The sequence below is a fragment of the Schistocerca nitens genome, chromosome 2 (assembly GCF_023898315.1).
Source record: "Schistocerca nitens isolate TAMUIC-IGC-003100 chromosome 2, iqSchNite1.1, whole genome shotgun sequence".
Classification (NCBI taxonomy): Eukaryota; Metazoa; Arthropoda; class Insecta; order Orthoptera; family Acrididae; genus Schistocerca; species Schistocerca nitens.
Genome location: NC_064615.1, coordinates 762419540 through 762445895, shown reverse-complemented (window position 1 = coordinate 762445895; position 26356 = coordinate 762419540). Strand labels below are relative to the sequence as shown.

At 39.6% G+C, this 26356-nt stretch overlaps 1 protein-coding gene across 2 annotated transcripts in view; it reads right to left on the bottom strand.

Annotated features, from left to right (window-relative positions):
* The window catches only part of LOC126236994 (general transcription factor 3C polypeptide 1), a 351606-nt gene that overhangs the window by 229219 nt on the left and 96031 nt on the right, over positions 1 to 26356 (bottom strand). For both annotated transcript variants that reach the window (XM_049946720.1, XM_049946718.1), the window contains exons 7-8: positions 25467 to 25638; positions 20308 to 20524 (exon numbers count right to left, since the gene is read on the bottom strand). In XM_049946720.1, the coding sequence (XP_049802677.1) occupies positions 20308 to 20524; positions 25467 to 25638 (389 nt within the window). The remainder of the gene's footprint in view (positions 1 to 20307; positions 20525 to 25466; positions 25639 to 26356) is intronic.

The following is a 26356-nucleotide window of genomic DNA, read 5'->3' as shown; positions in this document are numbered from 1 at the left end:
TCTCTGTCAATGTCCTCCCTTGCCTCTCTGTCCTCTTACCATTCCCTCTGCCCTTGTGCCTTGTTTCTTATTATTGCAAATGAAAGCTTTATGAAAACTGAACAGACTTAAAATGAATGGGTAAACTGAATGGGACCATTGATATAAAGGGCATGAGAGAGACCTCTCCCAGCTGCAAGATCTGTGGGGGCAATAGTTTCAATGTCAGTACTTCACACACATTTAATTGGTAGCATTACAAAATATTTGATGATTCTGATTCCATAGTAAAATTTTAATCATAACCTGATAAGTTGTAAATACACGTTTCCTGAAAACTGACAGCAAAGAAAGAAACAAAATGACACTTTGCTGTGTATACAATTTTTGAATGAAATTAAATGTAAGGAGAAAGAATATATACATGAGAAACTATTTGTCTAAAGGTTTACACATGTCTTCCTATCTAGCTGAAACTGACTGCAAGTAAGAAAACGAAACTTCATATTTTCACAGTACAGCATTTTCTTTCTAACAGTCAGTTTTAACAGAAAATGTGTACACTGTCATCTAACAAAATATATAGGCTATGTCCGCTTGAATATTTACTAGTGTATTACGTAAAAATTTGAAGTAAACCTGTCCACAACTTTGAATTTTTGCTAACAATGTTTCCCATTTCTGTGTTAAATATATATTTATATGTTAAGTTCATTAAAAATATAAAGCCTATGTCCATCTGAATATTTTTTAGAGTCTCTTGTAAAAATTTGACGTAAACCAGTCAAGCACTTTTTGACACTTTTGGTAGCAACGTTTTTCCTGTATAAATTTTTTATACATTTCTACATTGTATTTATTAAAATATGCTGCCTATGTCCATCCGAATGTTCATCAGAGTATCGTGTAAAAATTTAAAGTAAATTTTTGAGATTTTTGGTAACAATTACAGATGATTTGTCTTTATATAAATAGTACAGATATAGATTATCACTATTAGTCCAATGATATCTGTCAGTAGTTTGGCAGTACTGACAGGCCACAATACTGAGTTAATTACAATGAACCAATGCACATTTAAAAACAATTTAGCTTGAAAAGTCCAAGATTCAATCTCCACTTGATCTGCATACATCTTTCTGCCGGGAAATATAATTAACAATACATTCATTATGGCCTCATATATGTAGAATGATCAGGTTATACTAGGGATGAGATTTTACACTGAACTAAAAAACCCCAACAGCTCACTGTGTGAATCAGGTCAGAGAAAGGAAAGGGTATACCACATTCAAAATGACTACACCTAGCGCCGCAGTGTAGATTTCGAACAAACCTTTGGGTCAAGAACAGCTTTACTTTTAGCAAAAAAGAAAATTTCCTATTCAGACTGGTTCCCACTTCATGAAATCAGTGACAATACTTACGATATGGGGCCTTTGCTTTGGAGCCGAGAGGAGGGTCTCAACCAAAGCCTTTGTCGACTCTGTGATGGTCTTCGCTGCACACTTCTACACCTGCATTAAAGTATGGGGATTTGTAGGATTCCTCTTGATAAGTTAAGGGTGCACTACCCAAAGAAAACAGCCACTCCAGTACCAGAGTAGTTGTGGAGTGCACATGAGGGTTTTTTAGTCTAGGCAGTAGTCCAAGGTGCTCTGATGAACACTCACCAGGCAATATGTAACAAGGAAAGTCAAATGGCATTCAGAATAAAGACACATTGACTGCCATAATGTTATCAGTGAACTGTTGAAGTATTCGTAATAAATTTCCCAAATTATTCTTGGGACCGAGACCTGGCTGAAACCAAAAGTGGAAAGCTACGAGATATTTAGCAAGTTGTGGAATGTTTATTGGGAAGGTAGATTAGAGGCCATAGGAGTGGGAGTTTTCATTGCAATTGACAAAAATAGTGTCTTTAGCAAGGTCGAAGTAGAGTGTGACATTGAAGTTATTTGGCTGCATATAACAGTGAAACCAAGTTAACTGTTGGATATTTTTACCGGCCACTCGATTCATACAGTCATGCAAAATACTTTTGAACATGTTTTCTGAAAATTGTCTTGAGCAGGTAGCTTAGCAGCCTACACGCTATGGAAATATCTTAGAGCTTGCGCAACAAACAAGCCAGACATTATCGACAATGTCAGTATAGAAATGAGGATTAGCAATCATGATGTCATTGTAGCAACTATGACTACAAAAGTTAATAAATCAGTCAAGGAGACTAGGAGAATTTTTCTGCTAGATAGAGTAGACTAGCAGTTATTAGCATCTCACTTAGATAGTTAACTGGCATCACTTAGTTCCAGTCAGATAGATGTAGAGGAATTAGGGCAGAGTTTAAGCAGACTGTAAATCGTGGTCTGAGGAGTTATGTGCCAAGTAAGTGGATAAAGGGTGGAAAAGAACCACCATGGTTTAACAACAAAATTTACTGAGAAAGCAGAGACTGTTGTACTCTCAGTTCAAAAGGGAATGCACAAATGATGAAAAGTGAAGGTTAGTAGAGATTCTTGTGCCTGTGGAAACACCTATGCGCAATGCATACAACACTGTCATGCCTTGACAAAAGATCTGGCAGAGAATCTGAGGAAATTCTGGTCTTATGTAAAATCACTAAGTGGATCTAAGGCTTCCACTCAGTACCTTGTTGACCAGTCTGGTGTGGCAGTTGCAGACAGCAAAATGAAAGCCGAAGCTTTAAGTTTCATGTTTAAGAAATTGCTTACACAGGAAAATCGTACAAACATATTGTCATTTGACCATCAGACAGACCCCATATGGACAACACAGTAAATAAGCATCAATGGCATAGAGAAACAACTGAAAGATTTGAAGGTAAATAAGTCACCAGGTCTGGATGGAATCCCAGATTGATTTTACAAAGAATACTCTACAGCAATGGCCCCTTACCTAGCTTGCATTTATCGTGGATCTCTCACCCAGCACAAAGTCACAAGTGAATGGAGAAAGTGCATGTGACTACAGTATATAAGAAGTGTAAAAAAAGCTGGACCTGCAAAATTACAGATCAATATCCTTAACTTGCTGCAGAATCCTTGAACTTATTCTCAGTTTGAATATAATAAACTTTCTTGAGACTGAGAAGCTTATGTCCACAAAACAGCATGGTTTTAGAAAGCATTGCTTGTGCGAAACACAGCTTGCCCTTCTCCCACATGATATATACTGTGAACTATCGATGAAGGGCAACAGGCAGATTGTATATTTCTGGAAAGCATTTGACATGGTGCCCCATTGCAGGCTGTTAGCATATGTATGAGCAAATTAAATAAGTTCGTAAAGTTCACAGCTATATAAATAATAGCACCCAGTATGTTGTCCGTGACGGTGAGTGTTCATCAGAGACAAGTGCATTGTCAAGAGTGCCCCAGGGAGTTTTACACAGTACAATCTAACCACTGTCACAAATGATGATGATGAAATGATGAGGACAACACAAACACCCACACCCCGGGCAGAGAAAATCTCCAACCCGGACAGGAATCAATCCCAGGACCCCGTGATCCAGAGGCAGCAATGCTAGTCACTAGACCACGAGCTGCAGACATCGAAGTTGAGTGATTGTAGTAAGATACAAGATGACTGACACAATATTTCCAGTTGGTATGATGAACTGCAGCTAGCCCTGAATGTGGAAAAATGTAAGTTAATGTGGATGAGTAGGGTAAAGATCGGCTACAGTATTATTAGAGTCCTGCTTGACACCATCAAGTCGTTTAAATATCTGGGCGTAACGTTGCAAAGCGATAGGAGATGGAACAAGCATGTGAGAACTGTTGTAGGGAAGGTGAATGGTCAACTTTGCTTTATTGGGAGAATTTTAGGAAAGAGTGTTCACTTGTAAAGGAAACCATATACAGGATGCTGGTGTGACCTATTCTTGAGTTCTGCTAGAGTGTTTGGGAACTGTATCAGGTTGTATTGAAGGAAGACATTGAAGCAATTCCAAGGCAAGCTGCTAGATTTGTTACTGGTAGGTTTGAACAACATGTAAGTGTTACGGATATGCTTCAGGAACTCAAATGGGAATCCCTGGAGGGAAACACTATTGAGAAAATTTAGAGAAGCTGCATTTGAAGCTGAGTGTTGAACTATTCTACTGCTGCCAACATACACTGGGTGTAAGGACCACAAAGATAAGATATGAAAATTTAGGGCTCATATGGAGGCATATAGACAGTCATTTTCCCCTTGCTCCATTTGTGCTTGGGACAGAAAGGAATGACTAGTAGTAGTGCAGGGTACTCTCCGTCACGTGTCGTACGGTGGCTTGCGGAGTATCTATGTAGATGTACTTGTAGATGGATGCCACCAATTAACTGACAAGCAACATTAAGTAACTTCTATATTTTTGCCTCTTTTTATGTTGTAGGCTGAGTAGTGAGATGAAATAATATTTGTTTTTCATAGTCACAAATGCATCTTACGGCTTACTCAACAAATAATTCCCATTTGATTTAGTACATTTTATTTGCATTGTATTCGAATATTTGCAGTATGTTTACATACATACATTCATCCTTGAAATATAAACTAGGAAGTAATACACCAGTAGAGAGAAGCAGCTACTATAAATCCTTCAGTACACTGCACTAATTACTAATAGTATTTGTGACAAGAGAAAAATATCTGCCTTACAAACCATTAAAATAAGCCAACTAGAGTAGATATAACACACATATACATTTTAGAAAACTATTTTATTTTCATAGGTTAAAATTCTCTTTGTATGTCCTTTGTCAGTAGAAATGGAAATAATGAACAATGAAACTCTATGACAGAGCAAAGGAAAAGTCACTCCAAAACCTGAGGCACTGGCCACTCATAACGCACGTACAGTAAGTATTTGTAACAACTGAGTAAAGGCCACTATTCATAGTAATCAGCAGTAACATATTACAACTAAATACAAAAAAATTCGCAGGTTGCAGAAGGAGAGGCATCTTTCCTGCACTCGTGTACACGTAAGGCTTTTCAACAAGCACCAGTACTGTCGGATTGAACAAGAGCAGCACTCTGGAGTGGGGCAGGGAAAGTGGAGGAATAGTAGGGTATGGGCTGGGGGAAAGAAGAGCCCTCTCTGGCAGAGCATGCACGGACTAGAAGGTAGCAGGACAAGTTGGCCAACAGATGCAGTGTTGGGAGGCTGTGGGGCAGGGAGGTGGGAAAGGAGGGGGAGGGTGGTGGAGGACAGGAGCAGAGACAAAAACTGATGGGTGTGTTGACATCGAGTGGTGCACAATGAGGCTGAGGAGACATGAAATAGGAGGAGGTAATAGGACAGGGGGATTGGAAACTGTTGGGTGGAGACAGTGGGGACAGCAGGTTATTGAAGGTTAAAGCCAGGATAATTTCACGAGTGGAGAGTGTGTTGTAAGAGTAACTCCCATCCGTGCAGTCCAGAAAAGCTGGTGATGGAGGGAAGGATCTAGATGGCTCTGGTTGTAAAGCAGCCATTAAAATCAAGCAATTTATGCTCAGCTGCATGTTGTGCCACATGGTGGTTCACTTTGCTCTTGGCCACAGTTTGGCGGTGGCCATTTATCCTGGTGGACAGCTGGTTGGTAGTCATACCAATATAAAAAGCTGTGCAATGATTGCAGCAGAGCTGGTATGTAACATGGCTGCTTTCACAGGTGACCCCGTTCTGACACGGCAGATAAGCTTGTGACAGGACTGCAGTAGGAAGTGCTGGGTGATTCAATTGAGTTGGTCTCACACCTGGGCCTTTCACAGGGATGACACCTGAGGAGAGGAGGTGGGACTGGGAGTTGTGTAGGCATGGACTAGGATTCTGTGTAGGTTTGGTGGAAGATAAGAACACCCCTTTGGGATGGGTGGGAAGGATCTTTGATATGATAGATAATCAAAGCCCTGACAAAGGATGTGGTTCAGTTGTTCCAGTCCGGGGTGGTACTATGTGATGAGAGAGGCATTCCTTTGTAGCTGGTTCATGGGTGTCGTGGGACAATTGAGAGTGCGAGGCAATATGGTATGGGAAATCTGTTTGCAGACTAGGTCTGCGGGGGGATGGCGCTTGTCTGTGAAGCCCTTCTGCGACCACCAGCACACTGGGCAAGGGAGTTCTTTTCACTGCAGATACACTGTCGCTGGGTGGCAACACTGTATGGGAGGGATTTGAGATTTTTTGGTGTGGACGGAATGGCAGCTATCAAAATGCAGGTATTGTTGGTGGTTGGTGGGTTTAATGTGGACAGAGGTATGGATAGAAATATCAGAGAAGAGGAGGAGGTCAATGTCCAGGAAGATGGAACACAGAATTGAGGATGACAAGGTGAAGCAAGTAACCATCTTTGCTCCCTTTGCAAGATACTGCTACTATGCAATCCCTACTATAAACATCACATCTCTCAAATTGAATCTTTTGCTCTCCAGCGACTTCAAGAGCATTCCAGCCACCATTGCCATAACTTATACAACCTGCAGACATCCTATATGCACCTTGGGGCACCACTAACTCCTAGCTTATTCAGTGTGCCTCCTCGTTACCCCCTCATAGCACTCGGACAATGCCTGCCTAACCTTTTCAACTTGCCACACCCCCAAAACATGCTACCAAAACTCCACTAAATCCAGAGCTGAAACAATTCTGGAACACTGTTGTTAACTTTTCCACCAAATTCCTCGTACCCACAGAAGTTTCAGTCATATCCAAAGGCTACACCATCACCCTACACCTAAATTTAACCATGCTGGACTTTTCAAAGACCTACACTCTTTCTCCCAATCCTTGCCATGGAAACACTTCTCGGCCACTAATCTCTCTAATCAAGGCCAACCTAGTCCCATCAATGAACCCTGCCTCTCGTAGTTCATACAACCTTCCAAACATGAAGAAGTTTTGAACTGAATTCAGGACACTGGCACAGAGACTGGTGGCAGAAACTTTATGGTACTACCTGTCTGCCCTTGCCAGCTAATTACTGGCAGTGAAAATTTCATTCACCACCGAGATTCGAACCAGTTTACCTCTGGTTCGAATGCCACTGCACTGGCATGCGTAAGCAGTCTCACCCATGGAGGTGGGTGCCTCACAAGCCATAATAGTGCAAAGGACCTAGATGTGAGGTCTGTCAACACACCCTCCCACTCTACGTACTCCAATTCTGTCACAGGCATCTCCTACCTCATCAAAGGCTGGGCCACCTCGAAAGCAGATGTGAGATGTAGCAGCTTAGTTGCTGCCACTGTGCCACTTTCTACATGGGCATAACAACTAGGAAGTTGTCTGTCCACATGAATGGCCACCACCAAATGGTGGCCAACACGTAGCTGGACAACCCAATTCCTGGATATGCCACCCAATATGATGTGTTTCACTTTGATGGCCACTTTACAGACTGTGGCATCTGGATACTTCCTACCAACTCCAGATTTTCTGAATTACACAGCTGCAAACTCTCCCTACAACATGTCCTTTGTTTTCAGAGCTCCCCTGGCCTAAATATTTGCTACACCCTTCCTCATATCTACCTATCCCCTTCTTTACTCTGCTGCCAGTACTACAAATGTTGTTTCCCTGCCAACAAATCTACAAGTGCTTTCCCCTTCTCTACTTCTCAGCTCTTCAGTCCCCCCCCCCCCCCCCCCCTTCCTTCTCACACCCCACCCCAGCACAGTCTCCAAACACTGCACCTAACAGCCTTATCCTGACCTCACCAAGCCCCTAAATGCTCTCCCAGGCAGCACTAGCTGCTTCTCTCACCCATACCTTGCTATCCCTCGACCTCCTGGCTCATACCTCCTCCCTATCCCCGCCATCCTTGTCTATACGGCAAGTAGCAATCTGTCCTTTCCACATCGTTATAAAAAATAAATAAATAAATAAAATAAAATAAAAAATCACTCGTCCTGAACAGGACCTGAAAGCCCAACAGTACCAACTGGCTGCTGTATCATCCTCAGCGCATGGGTGTCACTGGATGTGGATATGGAGGGGCATGTGGTCAGCACACCACTCTCCCTGCCATATGTCAGTTTCTGAAACCGGAGACGATACCTCTCAATCAAGCAGCTCCTCAGTTTGTCTCAGAAGGGCTGAGTGCAACCCACTTGCCAACAGTGCTCGGCAGACCGGATGGTCACCCATCCAAGTGCTTGCCCAGCCCGACAGTGCTTAACTTCACTGATCTGATGGGAACCGGTGTTACCAATGCGGCAAGGCCGTTGGCTTGTTGTCATTTCATGTATTTTAATTTTTCAGTTTCTCTTTTTCCTCATTTTGTCATTTGCTGCCTTTTTTTTTTTTTTTTTTTCCAATTTGAACATTGTTGAGATTCCTTCTCAAGTGTGAATTATCAGTGTTGTTGGATGTCAGCTGTTTGTTGTCATTTTTTTTATCCTTTCCCACAACTTGCTTCTCTCTTGATCTTGGATTTGCCTTGGTTAATCATAGCCATTGCATCAAAAGTTGATTGAAGATGGCTGATAATTGTAGAGAAATAAATCAGCTGTACGCAAAACCTGTTATTCATTTACACTAGACTCAGGTGTAAATAAATTCTGAAGCATGTTATGACAGAAGAAAACAATTGAAAGCAAATAACAGATCCAGATTATGATTATACACTGATAATCATAAAAAGAGCTCCACCCATAAGGACATGTCAGATAGTGATCACTGTTGGCAGGCAGGTAGATAGAACCACACGTACGGACTGATTACATTTTCAACTTTGAAGGACCACACTGCTTCCTCTAGTTGCAGGAAACCGCCAGAATGTGGCAACCGATGTGATCAGGACTCGAAAAGGAGGAATTTTTGAAGTAAATTGAGATAAGAAGATATTGAGATAAGAAGATATTGAGAGTTGCCATAGCAACCAGTAGTAACAAGACTGAGAAACCGTTTCGAGTAATTGTGTGGTGTCTAATAAACCAAAGGAAGAAAATTGCGAATGCAACACAATATAAAATGGGGAAAAAGTAATGATGTCAAGAGAATAGTTCAGTGGGGAAGTAAGCAGTCGTCACACATATGTCGACCCACCCGACGTCAATGCAGTATCCTGCCAACGACACCAAAATCAGCCGCCGTCGCTGACTGCAACTGCTGTTCACCATTGCTGACTTCGCGTCCGCTCGCCGATGCCGACACTGCAACCAATGTTCAACGCTGCCGGTACCCGTGCTGTTAACTGGTGCCGATTCTACACCTGGTCACCGATGCAGCCTAGACCTTTATGATGTGCAAGCGAAAACTAAGAACTGTTTGGTAAAGTTGAAAGAACTGCAGGACAATAAACTGTGGGTGTATTTATTGTACACAATATTGTATTTTAGGTTAGATGATCACTAGGTCGAAGAAAAATAGAGGTGGATAATATTCAGAAAGTTGGGGAAAATTCAGAGCCAGCCGCCATGGCAATGACTGTAACAAAGGAAATGCCAGGCTGGACTGAGGTAGCAAATTTAATTAAAGCACTAAGCCTTAAATTAGATAACCACAGACAAGAACAGAGAGCACATTCAGCTTCTTTAAGACAAGAACTATATGCACAAAATGCTTCATTGGGAGAACTGAGTACAACTTTAAGTGAAAAAATAGATGGCCAGAGTGCAGCTTCAACTGCTCAAATTATTTCTATGAGAAATGAAATAAGTGCAACTTCAAGTGAAAAACTGAGAGCACAGGGTGAAGCTTTAAATTCTAAGTTTGATGTATTAAATGATAAAATGGAAAATTTACAAGTAGACCTAAAGAATGAATTAAGTAATTCTTTAACTGTCCAAATGAATCAAATGTTTACGGATTTTAGCCAAAAGCAGGATGATCAATTTTAGAAGTTGACCCAGAAATTAGAATTTGATATTGAAGGTAAGCGTAACAATATAGAGTCTGAATTTAATGAAAAATTAGGGTCACTTCAGTGTGTGTGTAATGCAGTGAAACAAAGACTACATACCTTTAACGATAGCGTAGAAAGACAGAATAAGCTGATCCCTATTTCCTAATCGCAAATTGCAGGTGTCAACACTTGAATTGATGATGTGGAGAGAAATTTTAAAGAAAAGCTAGCAACCTCAGACAACATAAATATAAGCGATCTGTAGGAACAGGTAGAGGAAATAATCAACCGAAAAGTTGCCGAGAAGGTGAACCCAGACAACGTTCCATCACATTTAGCTTCAGAACTTAATGATACTAAGAGAGGCATGGACAATTTGTGGAAAGAGTTTAAACTTATACAAGATAAGATAGGAAAAGGGTGGCTTCTCCGAATGTAGTGTTGGCTAGGGAGGTGGTGACAGATTTACAATGGGGAGCACGTTCTGGACTTTCCAGACAATTTCCCAAATTTAAACCATATGGAGACGTACACTCAACTCATTTCTTGAAACGATTTAATCAAGTCTTGCCGAAGAATTGGGAAGATGCAAGAAAAGATAGAATTTGCTGTAGGTTACCTTCTAGGAGAGGCCTCAGAGTGGGGCACAGTGAATATAGAGAATTTCTCATCTTGGGCAGACTTTCAGAAAAGGTTTAAGGAGAAGTATTGGTCAACAAGTGCCCAAGAAGAGTTAATATCTGATTTGTGGGACCCATAGTATTACAACAATACATGGGGTACGATGAAAAAATATTTTGACTGGCATTTCACAAGGGCAAAATATTTAGATGAACCCATAGAGGGAGAGGGATTGGTAAGAATTTTGATAAGGTGATTACCCACTTACGCCAGGAAAGACATATTATGTAGCGGGTGGAAGACAGTAGAAGAATTATTATCTTTTGTAGATGCAATAAATAAAGACTGAAATAAGAACATGCATCAAAATGAGAATCAGAACTACAGAAGGAATAATAATAATAATAATAATAATAATAATAATAATAGCAATAGCAATTTTAAAAGACTTGAAACTAATTTGGCTAGAGTACACTGGTATAGTCGGAATAGTGGTAACGATAATTATCAAAAAAGACATCCACCTTCGAATATAGGCCCAGTAACTACACAAGAATTTGTACCTAGTAATAATAGAGATCAAAATGGAAATTTAATACCTCGATTCGGTAACCAGCCAGTAATTACCAAAAATGAGGAAAACGTTGTGCTATCTGGATCCAGGGCCAGGGCCCAGGTTGTGGAAATACATTAGAAGGCCTACCTCATAATAAATATGCTTACTTTACACATAAAGTACCAACAAAAGAATGATTACTACTTGAGGAACCTGGCGTAACTACAATTAATCTAAAACCGATTATAGTTGGAAAAGTAGAAGATTTTGAAGTCGATATATTTATTGATTCTGGTAGTGAAGTGTCACTTATTTCTAGTGGATTCTTTAATATATTAAGAACTAAACATAACTTCCCACTATTACCAGTAACAGGAGTAAACATAGTAGGTATTATGGGAACAAAGAGCAAACATGAGACTCAGGTAAACTGCAACATTGGGAATGTCCCATTTTGTCAGTCACTTTTAGTGGTGGATAACAATAGAGAGGTATTATTTGGCCTAGATCAGCTGTCACAATTTAACGTCATATTGAATTTTGAAGAGAGTTGTCTTTATTTTGGATTAAGTGAGGATAAATATTGTGTTAAGTTTATAATAGACAGTTATATTGATAAACAAACAACTAATCACCAGCATTTACAATTAACAGTGACAGCGCAATTGTCACCAGAGATGGAAAACGCTGGTCATGCATCACATCGAGCTGACATAAAAAATAAAGTGAATGAATCCCCAATATTAATCAATGACCAAAAATCAGATTTAACCAAAATCCTATTAGAATATGAAATGGTATTTTCTGATAGTCCTGGTAGTATTAGTGACTATGTATGTAAATTTAAGATCAAAGATGATACTCAATTTTTTTTGTAAGCCATAGCCGATACTGGTAAGCTCAAGGGTAGTGGTTAAGGAGGAGATCAGTAAAATGATAGGCAATAAAATAATAGAACGCAGTATGAGTGTTATAAATAATCCTTTGGTAGTAATGAAAAAGGCTACAGGAGGTGTGCGGCTAGTACTGGACGTGTGCACCATAAATAAACACATAGAAACTGAAAGAGATGAACCTATTAACATCAATGAGTTACTATCCAAATTTGAGAAAGCGCAGTATTTTAGCTCAATGGACCTGACTGCTGGGTATTGGCAAATCCTGTTACATCCACATTCAAGGAAATATACAGCATTTCTGGGTATTGGCAAATCCTGTGACATCCACATTAAAGGAAATATACAGCATTTCTATTTGATGGGAAATCCTATTATTTTAATGTGTTACCATTTGGACTAAATATCTCGGTATCAGTATTCATACGTGTGTTAGACAAAGCATTAGGAAGAGCGTTATTAAAGGACTTAATCATATATGTAGATGATATACTGATAACATCACCCACCTGGGACATGCATTGCCTGACCTTGGGAAAAACCCTAAAAAGATTTAAGGAAAGAGGTATTACAATAAAATTGTCTAATCCACATTTTGCAAGGCAAGAGCTAAAATTTTTGGGACACATCATAGGTGTACAAGGAATTAAGCCTGATCAGAACGTATAGAGGCTATTAAGGAGTGTCCACCACCTAGAAACATAAGACAATTGAAGGGCTTTCTTGGAATGGAGGGTATTACAGATGCTATATACAAGTCAAGAGTTAAACGACCCTCAATTTTTGCGTTTATTACGGAAGGGAATACTACGGAGTTGGGACCAAGAGGCACATAATGCATTTGAAAGTGTAAAGCGGGCACTATCAGAATCACTGATACTGCACCATCCAGTGAGGGGTCAACCAGTCAAGATTTCAACTGATGTATCAGACTATGGTATAGTCGCAGAACTTTTCCAAGGCGCATGAGGTTTAGAAAGTACAGACCATAGGTCAATAGCTTTTGCTAGCCAGAGTCTCAGCAAACATGAATTGAATTATACAGCCACAGAAAAAGAATTATTGGCCATAGTATGGAGTATACAAAAATTCCAAACACTGATATGGAGGTCTAAATTATATCTCTATACGGATCACGAGGCTCTGTCATTTTTAATGAATAGTCGATTACTAATAGTATATTGATGCAGCGGATGTTGTTTCTTCAAGAATATGACATTAAAATCCAGTATATAAAGGGTTCTGAGAATACTGTACCCGATGCTTTGTCTCAGCTACCAGTAGGCATAAAAGAACTAAAACGTACAAAAGGATCTAGCGTAATATTTGTGATTAATTTTTTAATGTTGTAATATCCACTTAACAAGGTGCAAGAATTGGCTCAGAAAATAACAAATAACATCCAACATGATCCTTATTTTACAGATATATTCACTATGTGTGTTAGGAACTCACTGCCTCCTAATCAAGATGGATAGTGGAAGATTATAGGACATAATTTGTTCCGGAGAGACAATAAGACAACTCATCATTGGCATTTATGCATACCGAATTTAGTAGAAGACGAGTTAGTGTGGTGCATTCATAAGGGGTATGGACATTTCGGTATAAAGAAATGTATTTCACACATGAATAAGTTCTATTACTTTAAAAAGCTAGGACATAGAATAGCATCGGTCATTAAAAGTTGTCAGAAGATAAAAGAGGATAACACTCACGTTAAATATAAAATGTATCCAATTATTCCTAAAGCGTTACATGATCTTACAGCTGCAGATTTCTTTGGACCAATTCCAAAAGGAAATGGAGGGCTGGCTTACATTTTTGTCCTCACAGAATGTTGGTCGAAGTATGTTAAGTTGTACCCTATTAAGAAAGCAAACACACCAATGGTAATACACTGTCTACAACAATACTCTCTCGAGGTAGGAAAACCAAAGTGGTTCCTTTCCAACAATGGACCACAGTTCACTGGTAATGAATTTAAAGAATTTCTAGCTTGGGAAAATATTCATCAAATATTAATCTCCAACTATAATCCATCTTCTAACCCATGTGAAGGGGTTATGAAAGAAATTGCGAAATTATGCCGCACATGCTGCTATAAGGAACATGTGTCATGGGCAACAAAAATTAGAGACTTTGAGCTTATTTTAAATGAATTACCACATTTATCAACTGGACTAACACCTTTGGAAGTAATTGGTAAACCCTTTCTAGGTGAACCTCTTATTAAATGCTTTACTTGGCCAGAACAACCTACTACTGATTACCAACTGAATCAAACAATAGTTGCTAAGAACTTAGTTAAGAGAGCACAACAATGAGTAAGTAAACATAACGAGAAGACTATTGAACCTCAGTATAAGGTTGATGACCTAGTTCTAGTAAAACAGCATGTTCAGAGCTATGTCCTGAAGAAAGAAACACATAATTTTTTTAAAAAGTATGTGGGGCCTTACCAAGTACAATTGGTAATCCACCCAAAAACCTTATTTTTAATGGATCCTACAACAGAAGGAAAAGGGAAATATAATGTTAAGGGTATAAAGTGGTATATTTGCCAGGGACATTAACATTCTGTGTTAATGGGCGGAGTGATGACCGTTGGTTCCTGAGTTGTTTTCGGTGTTACTTCCACATTAGTTTTCCTGCACCAAATTCCCTTCAAATCTTCAACTATTCTGTAATCTATTCATAACCTTTTAAACTATCCTATCATGTTAGTATTTAAGTGATCGAATATGACTACATGATAGTGACTAATTTAAGAGAATCACAAATGAACAGTGATCTCTAAAAATGGAATGAAACAAATAGAAAATAGTACTAGTCTAAAGGTAATATCATGGTACTATTCAAGCAAAGTAATATCTAGACATCAAAAACTGAATGAAGTACTTTATGTGTGTAAGAAAAATAGGATAAACTGAATGACTAAACAATTATGTTATCTTAGTGTATAATTTTCTATTTTTATAGAATAATTTTATACCTTTTGTGAGATGTAAGATAAATGGGAGGGTTTGTATCACTTTTGGAAATGGTGAATAGTGTAGGTACAAACATGACTAACAGTACACACACACACACACACACACACACACACACACACACCACACCTTTCAGACAACCCTTGCAGACAAATGTAACTGATTCTTCACCATTTGCCGTTCCAAAGGAGTCGCTAAGATCTTTCTTCGGGGACTTCAAAGGTGAAGGTGAGAATGTCCGTTCTGTAGGAGATGTTTAACATCATACCTCCTCCGGCTTCTCACTCAAGTACCAGCCAGCAAAGTAGGGATCCTGGGGAAGGGGGGTGGGAAAGGTTTTCCTGTATTTCGGGCTATCTTCTTTAACTTCTTCGATCTTAGCAACCATCTCCATTTTTTCCTTTCTTACTTTTCATTCGAGTACCAGTCTATCTTTTCCTCTTTCCATATGCACACACTTCTATCACTGAAGCCCTTCTCAATTTCTGTGGTTTTCTAAAACCTTCAACTTATTTTACATAAGTAGGCCAAAGAATCAGGCTGCACAACTACCCATACACATGCAAACAAAGAAACACAAAGACACAGGCAAGAAAAGTACAATTTGAGAGCTTGTAAGAACCATCAAGTGTTGTAGGGGAAAGTATGTGCACATGGGAAAGAATGAGCACATGGTATTATAGGTGATGGTTCTACATTGACTAATTCTAAAAATATATATGTATATAAATAAGAAGGACTTGACAACTTGTTGAATAGTGGGATTCTCTGATAACCTACAACCTCAGTATATATGATAAGTAACAAATGGTATATAGAGTTATGGTAGAGAGGTTGAAAAGTAAGGGAGGACTCTAGGATATGAAACAAAGTATTAATGAGCAATGTTGGAGACTGAAGTAGATTTTGTAATTTTACCGGATAATATTTGGTGATAGTATACATGAAGATGCATACTAGGGTGATGAACCATTGGGCCTACTCACAAAGGATAAAGGGGGGCGGGGGCAGGGGGGGGGGGGGGAGCGCACCCTGCTTTTAGTGAAGGGAAAAAAGGGCATATAGGCAGACCAAAGAGAGGCTGACCTAAACTGTGCGAGCAGGGGCACCAAGGAGGGACACTCAGATGTTTAGGATGGGTGGTAGGGACAGAGCATCGAGTGACATTATACTGAGTGCACTATCCGAAAATTACCTCGAGCAATTAAACAGAGAACCGACTCGTGGAGATAACATCTTGGACCTACTGATAACAAACAGACCTGAACTTTTCGACTCTGCATGTGCAGAACAGGGAATCAGTGATCATAAGGCCGTTGCAGCATCCCTGAATATGGAAGTTAATAGGAATATAAAAAAAGGGAGGAAGGTTTATCTGTTTAGCAAGAGTAATAGAAGGCAGATTTCAGACTACCTAACAGATCAAAACGAAAATTTCTGTTCCGACACTGACAATGTTGAGTGTTTATGGAAAAAGTTCAAGGCAATCGTAACATGCGTTTTAGACAGGTACGTGCCGAGTAAAACTGTGAGGGACGGGAAAAATCCACCGTGGTACAACAACAAAGTTAGGAAACTACTGCGAAAGCAAAGAGAGCTTCACTCCAAGTTTAAATGCAGCCAAAACCTCTCAGACAAACATAAGCTAAACGATGTCAAAGTTAGCGTAAGGAGGCCTATGCGTGAAGCGTTCAGTGAATTCGAAAGTAAAATTCTATGTACCGACTTGACAGAAAATCCTAGGAAGTTCTGGTCTTACGTTAAATTAGTAAGTGGCTCGAAACAGCATATCCAGACACTCCGGGATGATGATGGCATTGAAACAGAGGATGACATGCGTAAAGCTGAAATAATAAACACCTTTTTCCAAAGCTGTTTCACAGAGGAAGACCGCAGTTCCTTCTCTAAATCCTTGCACAAACGAAAAAATGGCTGACATCGAAATAAGTGTCCAAGGAATAGAAAAGCAACTGGAATCACTCAACAGAGGAAAGTCCACTGGACCTGACGGGATACCAATTCGATTCTACACAGAGTACGTGAAAGAACTTGCCCCCCTTCTAACAGCCATGTACCGCAAGTCTCTAGAGGAACGGAAGGTTCCAAATGATTGGAAAAGAGCACAGGTAGTCCCAGTCTTCAAGAAGGGTCGTCGAGCAGATGCGCAAAACTGTAGACCTATATCTCTGACGTCGATCTGTTGTAGAATTTTAGAACATGTTTTTTGCTCGAGTATCATGTCGTTTTTGGAACCCCGGAATCTACTATGTAGGAATCAACATGGCTTCTGGAAACAGCGATCGTGTGAGACCCAACTCGCTTTATTTGTTCATGAGACCCAGAAAATATTAGATACAGGCTCCCAGGTAGATGCTATTTTTCTTGACTTCCGGAAGGCGTTCGATACAGTTCCGCACTGTCGCCTGATAAACAAAGTAAGAGCCTACGGAATATCAGACCAGCTGTGTGGCTGGATTGAAGAGATTTTAGCAAACAGAACACAGCATGTTGTTCTCAATGGAGAGACGTCTACAGACGTTAAAGTAACCCCTGGCGTGCCACAGGGGAGTGTTATGGGACCATTGCTTTTCACAATATATATATATAAATGACCTAGTGTCGGAAGTTCCATGCGGCTTTTCGCGGATGATGCTGTAGTATACAGAGAAGTTGCAGCATTAGAAAATTGCAGCGAAATGCAGGAAGATCTGCAGCGAATAGGCACTTGGTGCAGGGAGTGGCAACTGATCCTTAACATAGACAAATGTAATGTATTGCGAATACATAGAAAGAAGGATCCTTTATTGTATGATTATATGATAGCGGAACAAACACTGGTAGCAGTTACTTCTGTAAAATATCTGGGAGTATGCGTGCGGAACGATTTGAAGTGGAATGATCATATAAAATTAATTGATGGTAAGGCGGGTACCAGGTTGAGATTCATTGGGAGAGTCCTTAGAAAATGTAGTCCATCAACAAAGGAGGTGGCTTACAAAACACTCGTTCGACCTATACTTGAGTATTGCTCATCAGTGTGGGATCCGTACCAGATCGGGTTGACGGAGGAGATAGAGAAGATCCAAAGAAGAGCGGCGCGTTTCATCACAGGGTTATTTGGTAACCGTGATAGTGTTACGGAGATGTTTAACAAACTCAAGTGGCAGACTCTGCAAGAGAGGCACTCTGCATCGCGGTGTAGCTTGCTCGCCAGGTTTCGAGAGGATGCGTTTCTGGATGAGGTATCGAATATATTGCTTCCCCCTACTTATACCTCCCGAGGAGATCACGAATGTAAAATTAGAGAGATTAGAGCGCGCACAGAGGCTTTCAGACAGTCGTTCTTCCCGAGAACCATACGCGACTGGAACAGGAAAGGGAGGTAATGACAGTGGCATGTAAAGTGCCCTCCGCCACACACCGTTTGGTGGCTTGCGGAGTATAAATGTAGATGTAGATGTAGAGGGGATTGACCAGTACCGTAGAATATAGGAGAAAGGTTACCCATAGATTCAACCCATAAGTAAGGGATAAGTACTGTTCCTAAGGGACAAAGGGCGGTATACTGATAGAAATCACGTATTTGGTAGGAATTATTCTGGTAAGTTTGAATTCTTAATGCCTCTAGCATTATTAAGATTTATGGATGTTGGAAGGACCAGGCTCATAAATTTTCTCCAGAGTTCCTCCAGACAACAGAAAGCTGTATAGGATATTACTAGTCTGTATGAATAAAGGAAGGAGTAGCATGAAGGATTAAGGGTAAAGGATAAAATGTTTAAGGGTCCATTACACCAGTAATTTACGAGTGGAATTGAAAGAGGGTGCTTATCCTGTGAAGTTCAAGAATTTATGAAAAATACATATATATATCTAGAATTATGGAGTAGCTGAATGTCTCAGAGAGGTGGATTGTTATTAAGTATGATGTCAATGTACATATTGAATATGTATAAAATATCAAGTGTTCGAGCTAAGGGGAGGGATAAGTAGTGCCTCGAGAATTTCGAAGCAAATTCTAGAGACCTTCCACTTTCCACCATCTCGAACACTCAATATTTTATGTATGAGCGTGAGAAACGTGAGTGTGTCTACCTCGCACCGGTTTTCTGTGTGCGCAGGGTGGATGTATGTCAACAGAATGCCACAAGGTGGACGGTTGATCGATGCGGGCAAGTGGTTGCCGCGCTCACTACAGAACTTACATGCCCAGCACTAGGAGCAAGCGTGCCTTACATCGTGATGGTGCTACATCAGTCATTATTGTGAACAGTTGAATTACGTAAAAGAAAAGAAAAGAAACTTTTGACTTACTTACTTACTGACTCTCTAGAGTTGAAGAGGGTGGAGTTGCGAGAACCTTGAGAGATTTATGGAACTGTATTTATTGTAAAAGTAATTAATAGTTTCTGATGGACCACGAATCATTGGACTTACGAAATATGATTCATTTATGAGAAAACCGTTATGTGATGTTCTGTTTGTGGAAGTGAAATACAGTAGGGTTGATTTAAAAGTATCCTAAGTGTATGCAATCGTTTTAAGAGTAGAGAAAATTCCTCCAAACAGCATCATATCTTCGGAGAAAAAGTTGGGCAGATTGTTGCAGCCGACTATCCTGAGAAGAAGATCGGCAAAGCACCTCCAAGTAAGTCCTATGATGAAGGGGACATGTGAGTCTTGCACATCAGCACCACATTGCTTCCTCTAGTCACCGAAAACCACCGGAATTCATGTAACATTTTGATAACACATGAAGTTACACTGCACAATTAATCTACTGATAAGAAATATTGAATGAATAACCATCAATTTGCTGGGATACAGTAAGTTTTTTGTATCATCTGCAAAATTTAATTCTTATGACATGACATGTCTTCAAACTGATCAGTACAAATATACAAAAAAATGGCACTTTTATAATCTGATTTCCCCCATCCCCCACCCCCCACCCCCCGTTGCCCCCTCCCCAACATACATTTCCGTGGATGCCCTTGACTGTTACTATTCTTAAATCCTGAGTTCTTGAAACACATTACATTAATGAAACGAATCAAAACAAGACAAAATGAGACACCAGTACACGTAAACAGAAGCTGTGGATGCAGTTTCTTCCTTGCATAGTTGGGCATTACAGAACAAACACTACAGGTGGGCAGAGAATATCTCGAGCTCACCTTTACAACTGATTTTTTTTTTTTTTTTTAATACTACGAGTGTCTCATCCCATTCCTCTCTTTTATAAACAATCATGTTTAACACAAAATTAAATACAGATAATGATATGTGATATGGAGATTGTTATAAAATACAAATCTGTATCATTTTAAGCACTGTAACATATAATTAATACCAATTCACATCTGCTTTACAGTCTCAAATGACATCAACTTTTCATATTAATAAGAAAGCAGTTATATTACCTGGATACTCTCTGTCTCCCTATGTCATTCATAAATGTTACTATCAAACCCGTCCGTAATAGGTTTCTACATACTGTTCTAGACTGTAGTTTTGATATGCCCATTACTGCAGCAAGCTCTAGCTGACTAACACCTTGTGGACCAGCTGCTTCAACTGCATAGTAAGCTTGGCTGAGTAATGGCCGGTCTAGCACTTGATCAACATTCCCTGGTGATACTGTGTAAATACAGAGAACAAAAATTTTCATGACAACAATCTTATGTATAGCTTGTGTTAAAAAAAAGGGCAATAAATTGGAGATGCTGTACCACATTAGGTTCAGCATAGATATGTAAAACTGTCAATGCAAATTAAAAATTATGCAGCAAGTAACTGCCATTTCAACACTGAACTGATGGTCTTATAGCAGCTTATATAGATCTTTTTGGTTTCATTACCAGTCTCTTTTCCCATTATACAAAACACATATTCCACTGAGTGAATCTGAACTTTGTTAGAAAATGTTTAGAAGTTGTCAAGGGCTACTTGCTAAATGTCTGACTATTTTCATACAACATACCACTAGCCCCTAGTGGCCTGTTGCAAAATAATTTGTTCATTTTGTTGTCACAATCACCTATGCGACTTGTGAGTGAGCAGTGCACAGCACGTGCCACCTATCAGGATATAAACTCCATAAAAATTGAGCATCTCTTACCATCGCATCAGTGTTTACAGAAATAATGAAGTTGATGAAAGACTCACTCCAATGTGGAGACTACATAGTTTAATGAATAGTCAGTTTGGCTCGGGGAGTCATCAGGAAACCATTTTATTAACCCTTGAGTGGGCACGTCTATGTATAAAGAGCACCAATCACAAAAAAACATTGCCTGTACCATTCCACTGCTGTTTTACAATTTTGAACCCATATCTATTCCTTTATTACTGATTCAGCTAAAACAGTTACACATTGTATTGTCATACAACCACATGAGCTGCTGCAATATAAAATAAAAGGTGAGCATGGTGAGTAACACCTTTACGATCCATCCAACAAAATGACCCAGATTTTGAGTTAGCAGAACAATCCCACACTGAGGCAGTTATCTACAAGATAAATAGTAGTCAAATAAGTGGTTGGCAAGGATCTGATGCAACTGCGCAGTTTAATGTTTCAAGTAGGTAATTAGTGTGGGGTAACACTTGTACGCTGCAACAGAGTGATATAATGGAATTTTATTTTATCACTGTTTAATTGAACAGTGATATAGCTCATATAATGTGAATTTATTTTATTGTTATTTAGTTAAACTAGGATCAAACTGTGATTTTGCTCATACATGTTTACCTTGGTAACATATAATTGCTGTTCTTTACACGTGTACAAAGTGCGTAGTGCATGCTTCCGTTATGAAAAACAGTATGTCTCCTTGAGGGTTAAAGTAGCATTTTAACTGATCGTATATTTATACAGGCTGTTCCAAAAATACTTTTACAATCTTATGGGACAGGTTGCTCACACAAAACAAGGAACAGATTATCTAAACATACTGCTGTAAATCTTTCATTTTTGAGTTGTCAATAAAGGTTTACATTCAATGGCTTTCCAGCCTACAACTTCACTTATCTATGCTCCCATCTGACTCATTGTATCCTGGATGGCATTGTGCTGCTAGGGCAGCTTGTTTACCTTCTTCTTTCACCTGCCTTCAATGTGCTCATAGTGTGCATTTACTACAGACAGTGAGTTAACTGACAGTGTTCCATTCAAATATGGCAGGATATTCATTTTGTGAGCTGGAAGATGTGACTTTTATGTATGATTGCACAAACTGTAGTGCTCATGAGGCTGCACAGCAGTATTAGTTGGTGTTTCCAGACTGAAGACAGCCGAGTCATCCATTCTTTGGTAACGTGTACTGTTGCGTTGCAGAGAAAGGATCCACGGTACCAAAGACTACGGGCCCAGGAAGACAGCATGTTGCTTGTATGTCTGTCCAGAAAGACCACGCTCTATGGGCTTTCAAAGAAGAGCCAGTTATTGCTGCAAGACAAGTGGACCTAGAATGCGGTACAGCACCAAGTTCAGCATATAATGTACTTCACGAGCAACTCGTCTATTTGTATCATCTCCAACATGAGTAGGGCCTTAGCATGCTGATAACCCACCAAAGGAGAACTTTTTTGGAGGTTCATTGTACAAACTACCAATCTGTTGTTTGTCTCTTCAGTTTTGTTTACAGATAAGGCAATGTTTGGAAGAGATGGAATAACGAACTTCCTCAACTAACATATATGGGCCAATTGCAATCCTCATGCTACAGAACAGGCTAGACATCAGCATCAGTTGTGTGTGTGAGTTGAAATTGTAAGTGGCTGCGTTGTAGGGCCATGTGTTCTCCCAGTACGTCTTACAGCTGCTGTCAACAAGGACTTTATTCAGAACACCCTTCAAGACCTACCAGGCGATGTGCCCCTCCAAATAAGAAGAAACATATGGTTTATTATGCACCTCTAGCATGTTTTAATCTCAGTGTTCGAGTTGCACTGCCTGGTATCTACCATGACCAATACATAGGTAGAGGTGGACCAGTTCTGTGGTTTGCACATTCCCCCGACCTCAATCCTTTGAATTATTATCTCTGAGGGCATCTTAAACAATTGGTCTATGCAGCAGACCACGCTGATGCAGAAACTCTTTACCAACGTGTCATGGAAGACTGCAAAACCATTCAAAACCATCAATGAGTATTTGAAAAGGTGCGACAGTTGATAATTCGAAGCATACAAATAAACCTTAGAAGGAAGAGGAGGACATTTCAAGTATTTAGTATGCATTTGTTTATTGATGTCCTCCAATCACCTAAATTGTAAACTTTCATTAATAACTCTAAAATGAAGGATTTTTGGGCATATATTTATATGAACTTTTTTTTTCTCAGTTTATTGTAAGGAATCTGCCCTCAAAATTTGTAAAAGTATTTTTGAAATACATACAGATTTCAGTGAATGCTTGGAAGCTCAGCACTGATCTTTGAATACAGCTGGTTAGGGACTGAGTTTCGATAGCTAGCCAAGAGCCAATCTCAGAGAAGATGAAATGTAAGATTAGGCTAGCAAATATGGTAAGCAAAAAGTATCTCATGTTGCAATTGCTTAAAAATGCCTACAGTATTTATATCACCTATGTACAACCAATGACAGATAATGTGAAGCGTACAAATAAACTTTGCTGGATGCTGACTGGCACTGCTTGAAATACGCCATTAATTCTTCATTAGGTGCTGAAGCATGTATTTTTTCTGCATAATTCTCTGCTTCATATTTACTGGTGTATGTTCGATAGTACAGAAAGAGAACATAGTCAGGTACAGAGCAAATACTGCCAAAAATAAGAGACTACAAACATTTAGTGATTAGTGATATTATAAATATACAAGGTGATCAGAAACAGACTGAAAAGCTTGTAGGGATGCGAGAAATAATTATGAAGAAAAAATTTGATACATTGCATCGTTTTTGAGTTAGTTAGCATTGAAGTTAGCCAGTCAAGTCATTGCGCACATACATTCAAGTGGCCCCCAAGAGATGGTGTCGCCAAACTTGTTCTTCGTTTGGTTTCCTAAAACTGAACAAAAGGCTGGTGCAAATTGGATATGGGACGCTACTAATGGTCAATCCAAGGCTGAGTCGTCTTGTGCGCTATTGTCTATGCTAAAGGAACAAGTGACACTAACTGTATCTGGTGGGCCACTTGCTGTTGAATGCACAATGGCCCGATTCGCTAACTTCAATGCTAATTAACTTGGAAATGGCACAACACATACATTTTTTTCCTTAACAATTAATTCTAACAATGGAACCTCCCCATTGCACCCCCCTCAGATTTAGTTATAAGTTGGCACAGTGGATAGGTCTTGGAAAACTGAACACAGATCAATCGAGAAAACAGGAAGAAGTTGTGTGGAACTATGAAAAAAATAAGCAAAATATACAAATTAAATAGTCCATGTACAAGATAGACAACATCAAGGAGAGTCTGACCTGAGGAGCGCCGTGGTCCTGTGGTTAGCGTGAGCAGCTCCGCAACGAGAGGTCCTTGGTTCAAGTCTTCCCACTAATGAAAAGTTTTACTTTCTTTATTTTCGCAAAGTTATGATCTGTCCGTTCGTTCATTGACGTCTCTGTTCACTGTAATACGTTTAGTGTCTGTGTTTTGTGACCGCACCATAAAACCGTGCGATTAGTGGACGAAAGGACGTGTCCCTCCAATGGGAACCGAAAACATTTGATCGCAAGGTCATAAGTCAACCGATTCCTCCACAGGAAAACACGTCTCATATATTCTATGCGACACTGGTGAAGGCATGTGCGTCACATGGCAGGGTATGTTGTTGACCCACCTAACTTGTACACTTGGCGATTGGGTAAAAAGATTTTTCTACCTTGCCCGATTTAGGTTTTCTTGTGGATGTGATAATCAGTCCCAAAAAGGTGATGAAAACATAAGAGTTTGTCACATAAACTGCAACAAATGAATGCAACAGTTTCACAGTCGCACAGTTTTCCCTGTGCTCTGTCAATACTTGTTTTTAACATTTTCAAATTTTTCCGTGTGTAGACCGTCAAATACTGCATATGTCTAAGCAAATCTGAAAATGTCCTGGAATTTTGGAGAGCGAACTTGATTATGTGTTGAGTGTCTGAACTTTGATAATTGTCTGAAAATAAAAAATTAAAATTTTCACTCAAGGGAAAACTTGAACCAAGGACCTGTCGTTCCGTAGCTGCTCACACTAACCACGGGACCACAGCGCTCCTGGGCTTACAGTATCCTTGATGTTGCCTATCTTGCACATGGACTACTCAGTTTCTATATTTTGCTTCCTTTTTTCATAGTTCCGCACAACTTCTTCCTGTTTTCTCAATTAATCTGTGTTCAGTTTTTCAAGGCCTATCCACTGTGCCAACGTATAACTAAATCTTAGGGGGGTGCGATGGGGAGGTTCCCTTGTAAGCACAGCCTACCCTGCAAACCCTTACAAGCTTTTCACACTGTTTCTGACCACCCCTTACAATAAATCAAATGGACTTATTTTTACCCAAGGCATACTCACAGTATTAATCTAACCACCAAATATTAACCACAAAATACAGAATTTTATGATTCAAATACCTGTGTTACTATCTTCTGGTTCCTCAAATTCATCGTCTTTTGCCCAGAGGTCTTGCACATTCATATCTGGATCTATCAATTGGATTACTCGTATAGTTTTCTCCTTATCATTATTTTTGAGTTTCCATTCACTTGGTTTTGCACCCGGATGTAAAGCACGGTAAGGGATTCTCTTAAATGACACAGAAAATAAATATATTTGGATGACAAGCTTTTCATTCTGTACAGCTGCAAACAGTGCAAGTAATTAGGAATGAGTTTAAATTTCAAGAAATAGTGATGCAAACGGCACACTGATTATTAGCGAGAAGGTTACATCACTTATGTTACATAAAGACCTGATATAACAGTATTATTAGTTCTGTGAAATGAAATGCCGCACCTATGACACATTAATACTGAACAAGTAATAAACCAAAAAGCCTGGCTATTTTAAAAGAAAGCCATTCCAAGTACTTTTTGAGAACCAATGAATGGAAAAAACCTCTATAAATGAATACTACATTCATTCTTCTCAATACTTTTACTTTTGTGGCTGCTCATTGTGGTGTATACACTCCTGTGCACACATAAGGTGTAGAAACCCAGAGCAACTAAATAAAAGAAAAAGAAAAGTTGGCACTGGACAAGGTGGTGTCTAGTACAGTTCATGCAAAATAATATGGCCGGTAGGTGCGCCATCGGCAGGGCATGCTTTGGGAGAGCAGTAGTGCAGGGGGGGGGGGGGGTGTCTGCTGTTCTAAACCGGAGCCTATTTTCACTTTATTTTGATAATATTAAGTGGTGACTCTCCACATCCACATTTTCATGGTGACCATTCAAAAAGATCTGTCCTCTCTGCTTTGGTGAGTATCTAAAAATAATCCTGCTGAAAATGCAACAAAAGCAAC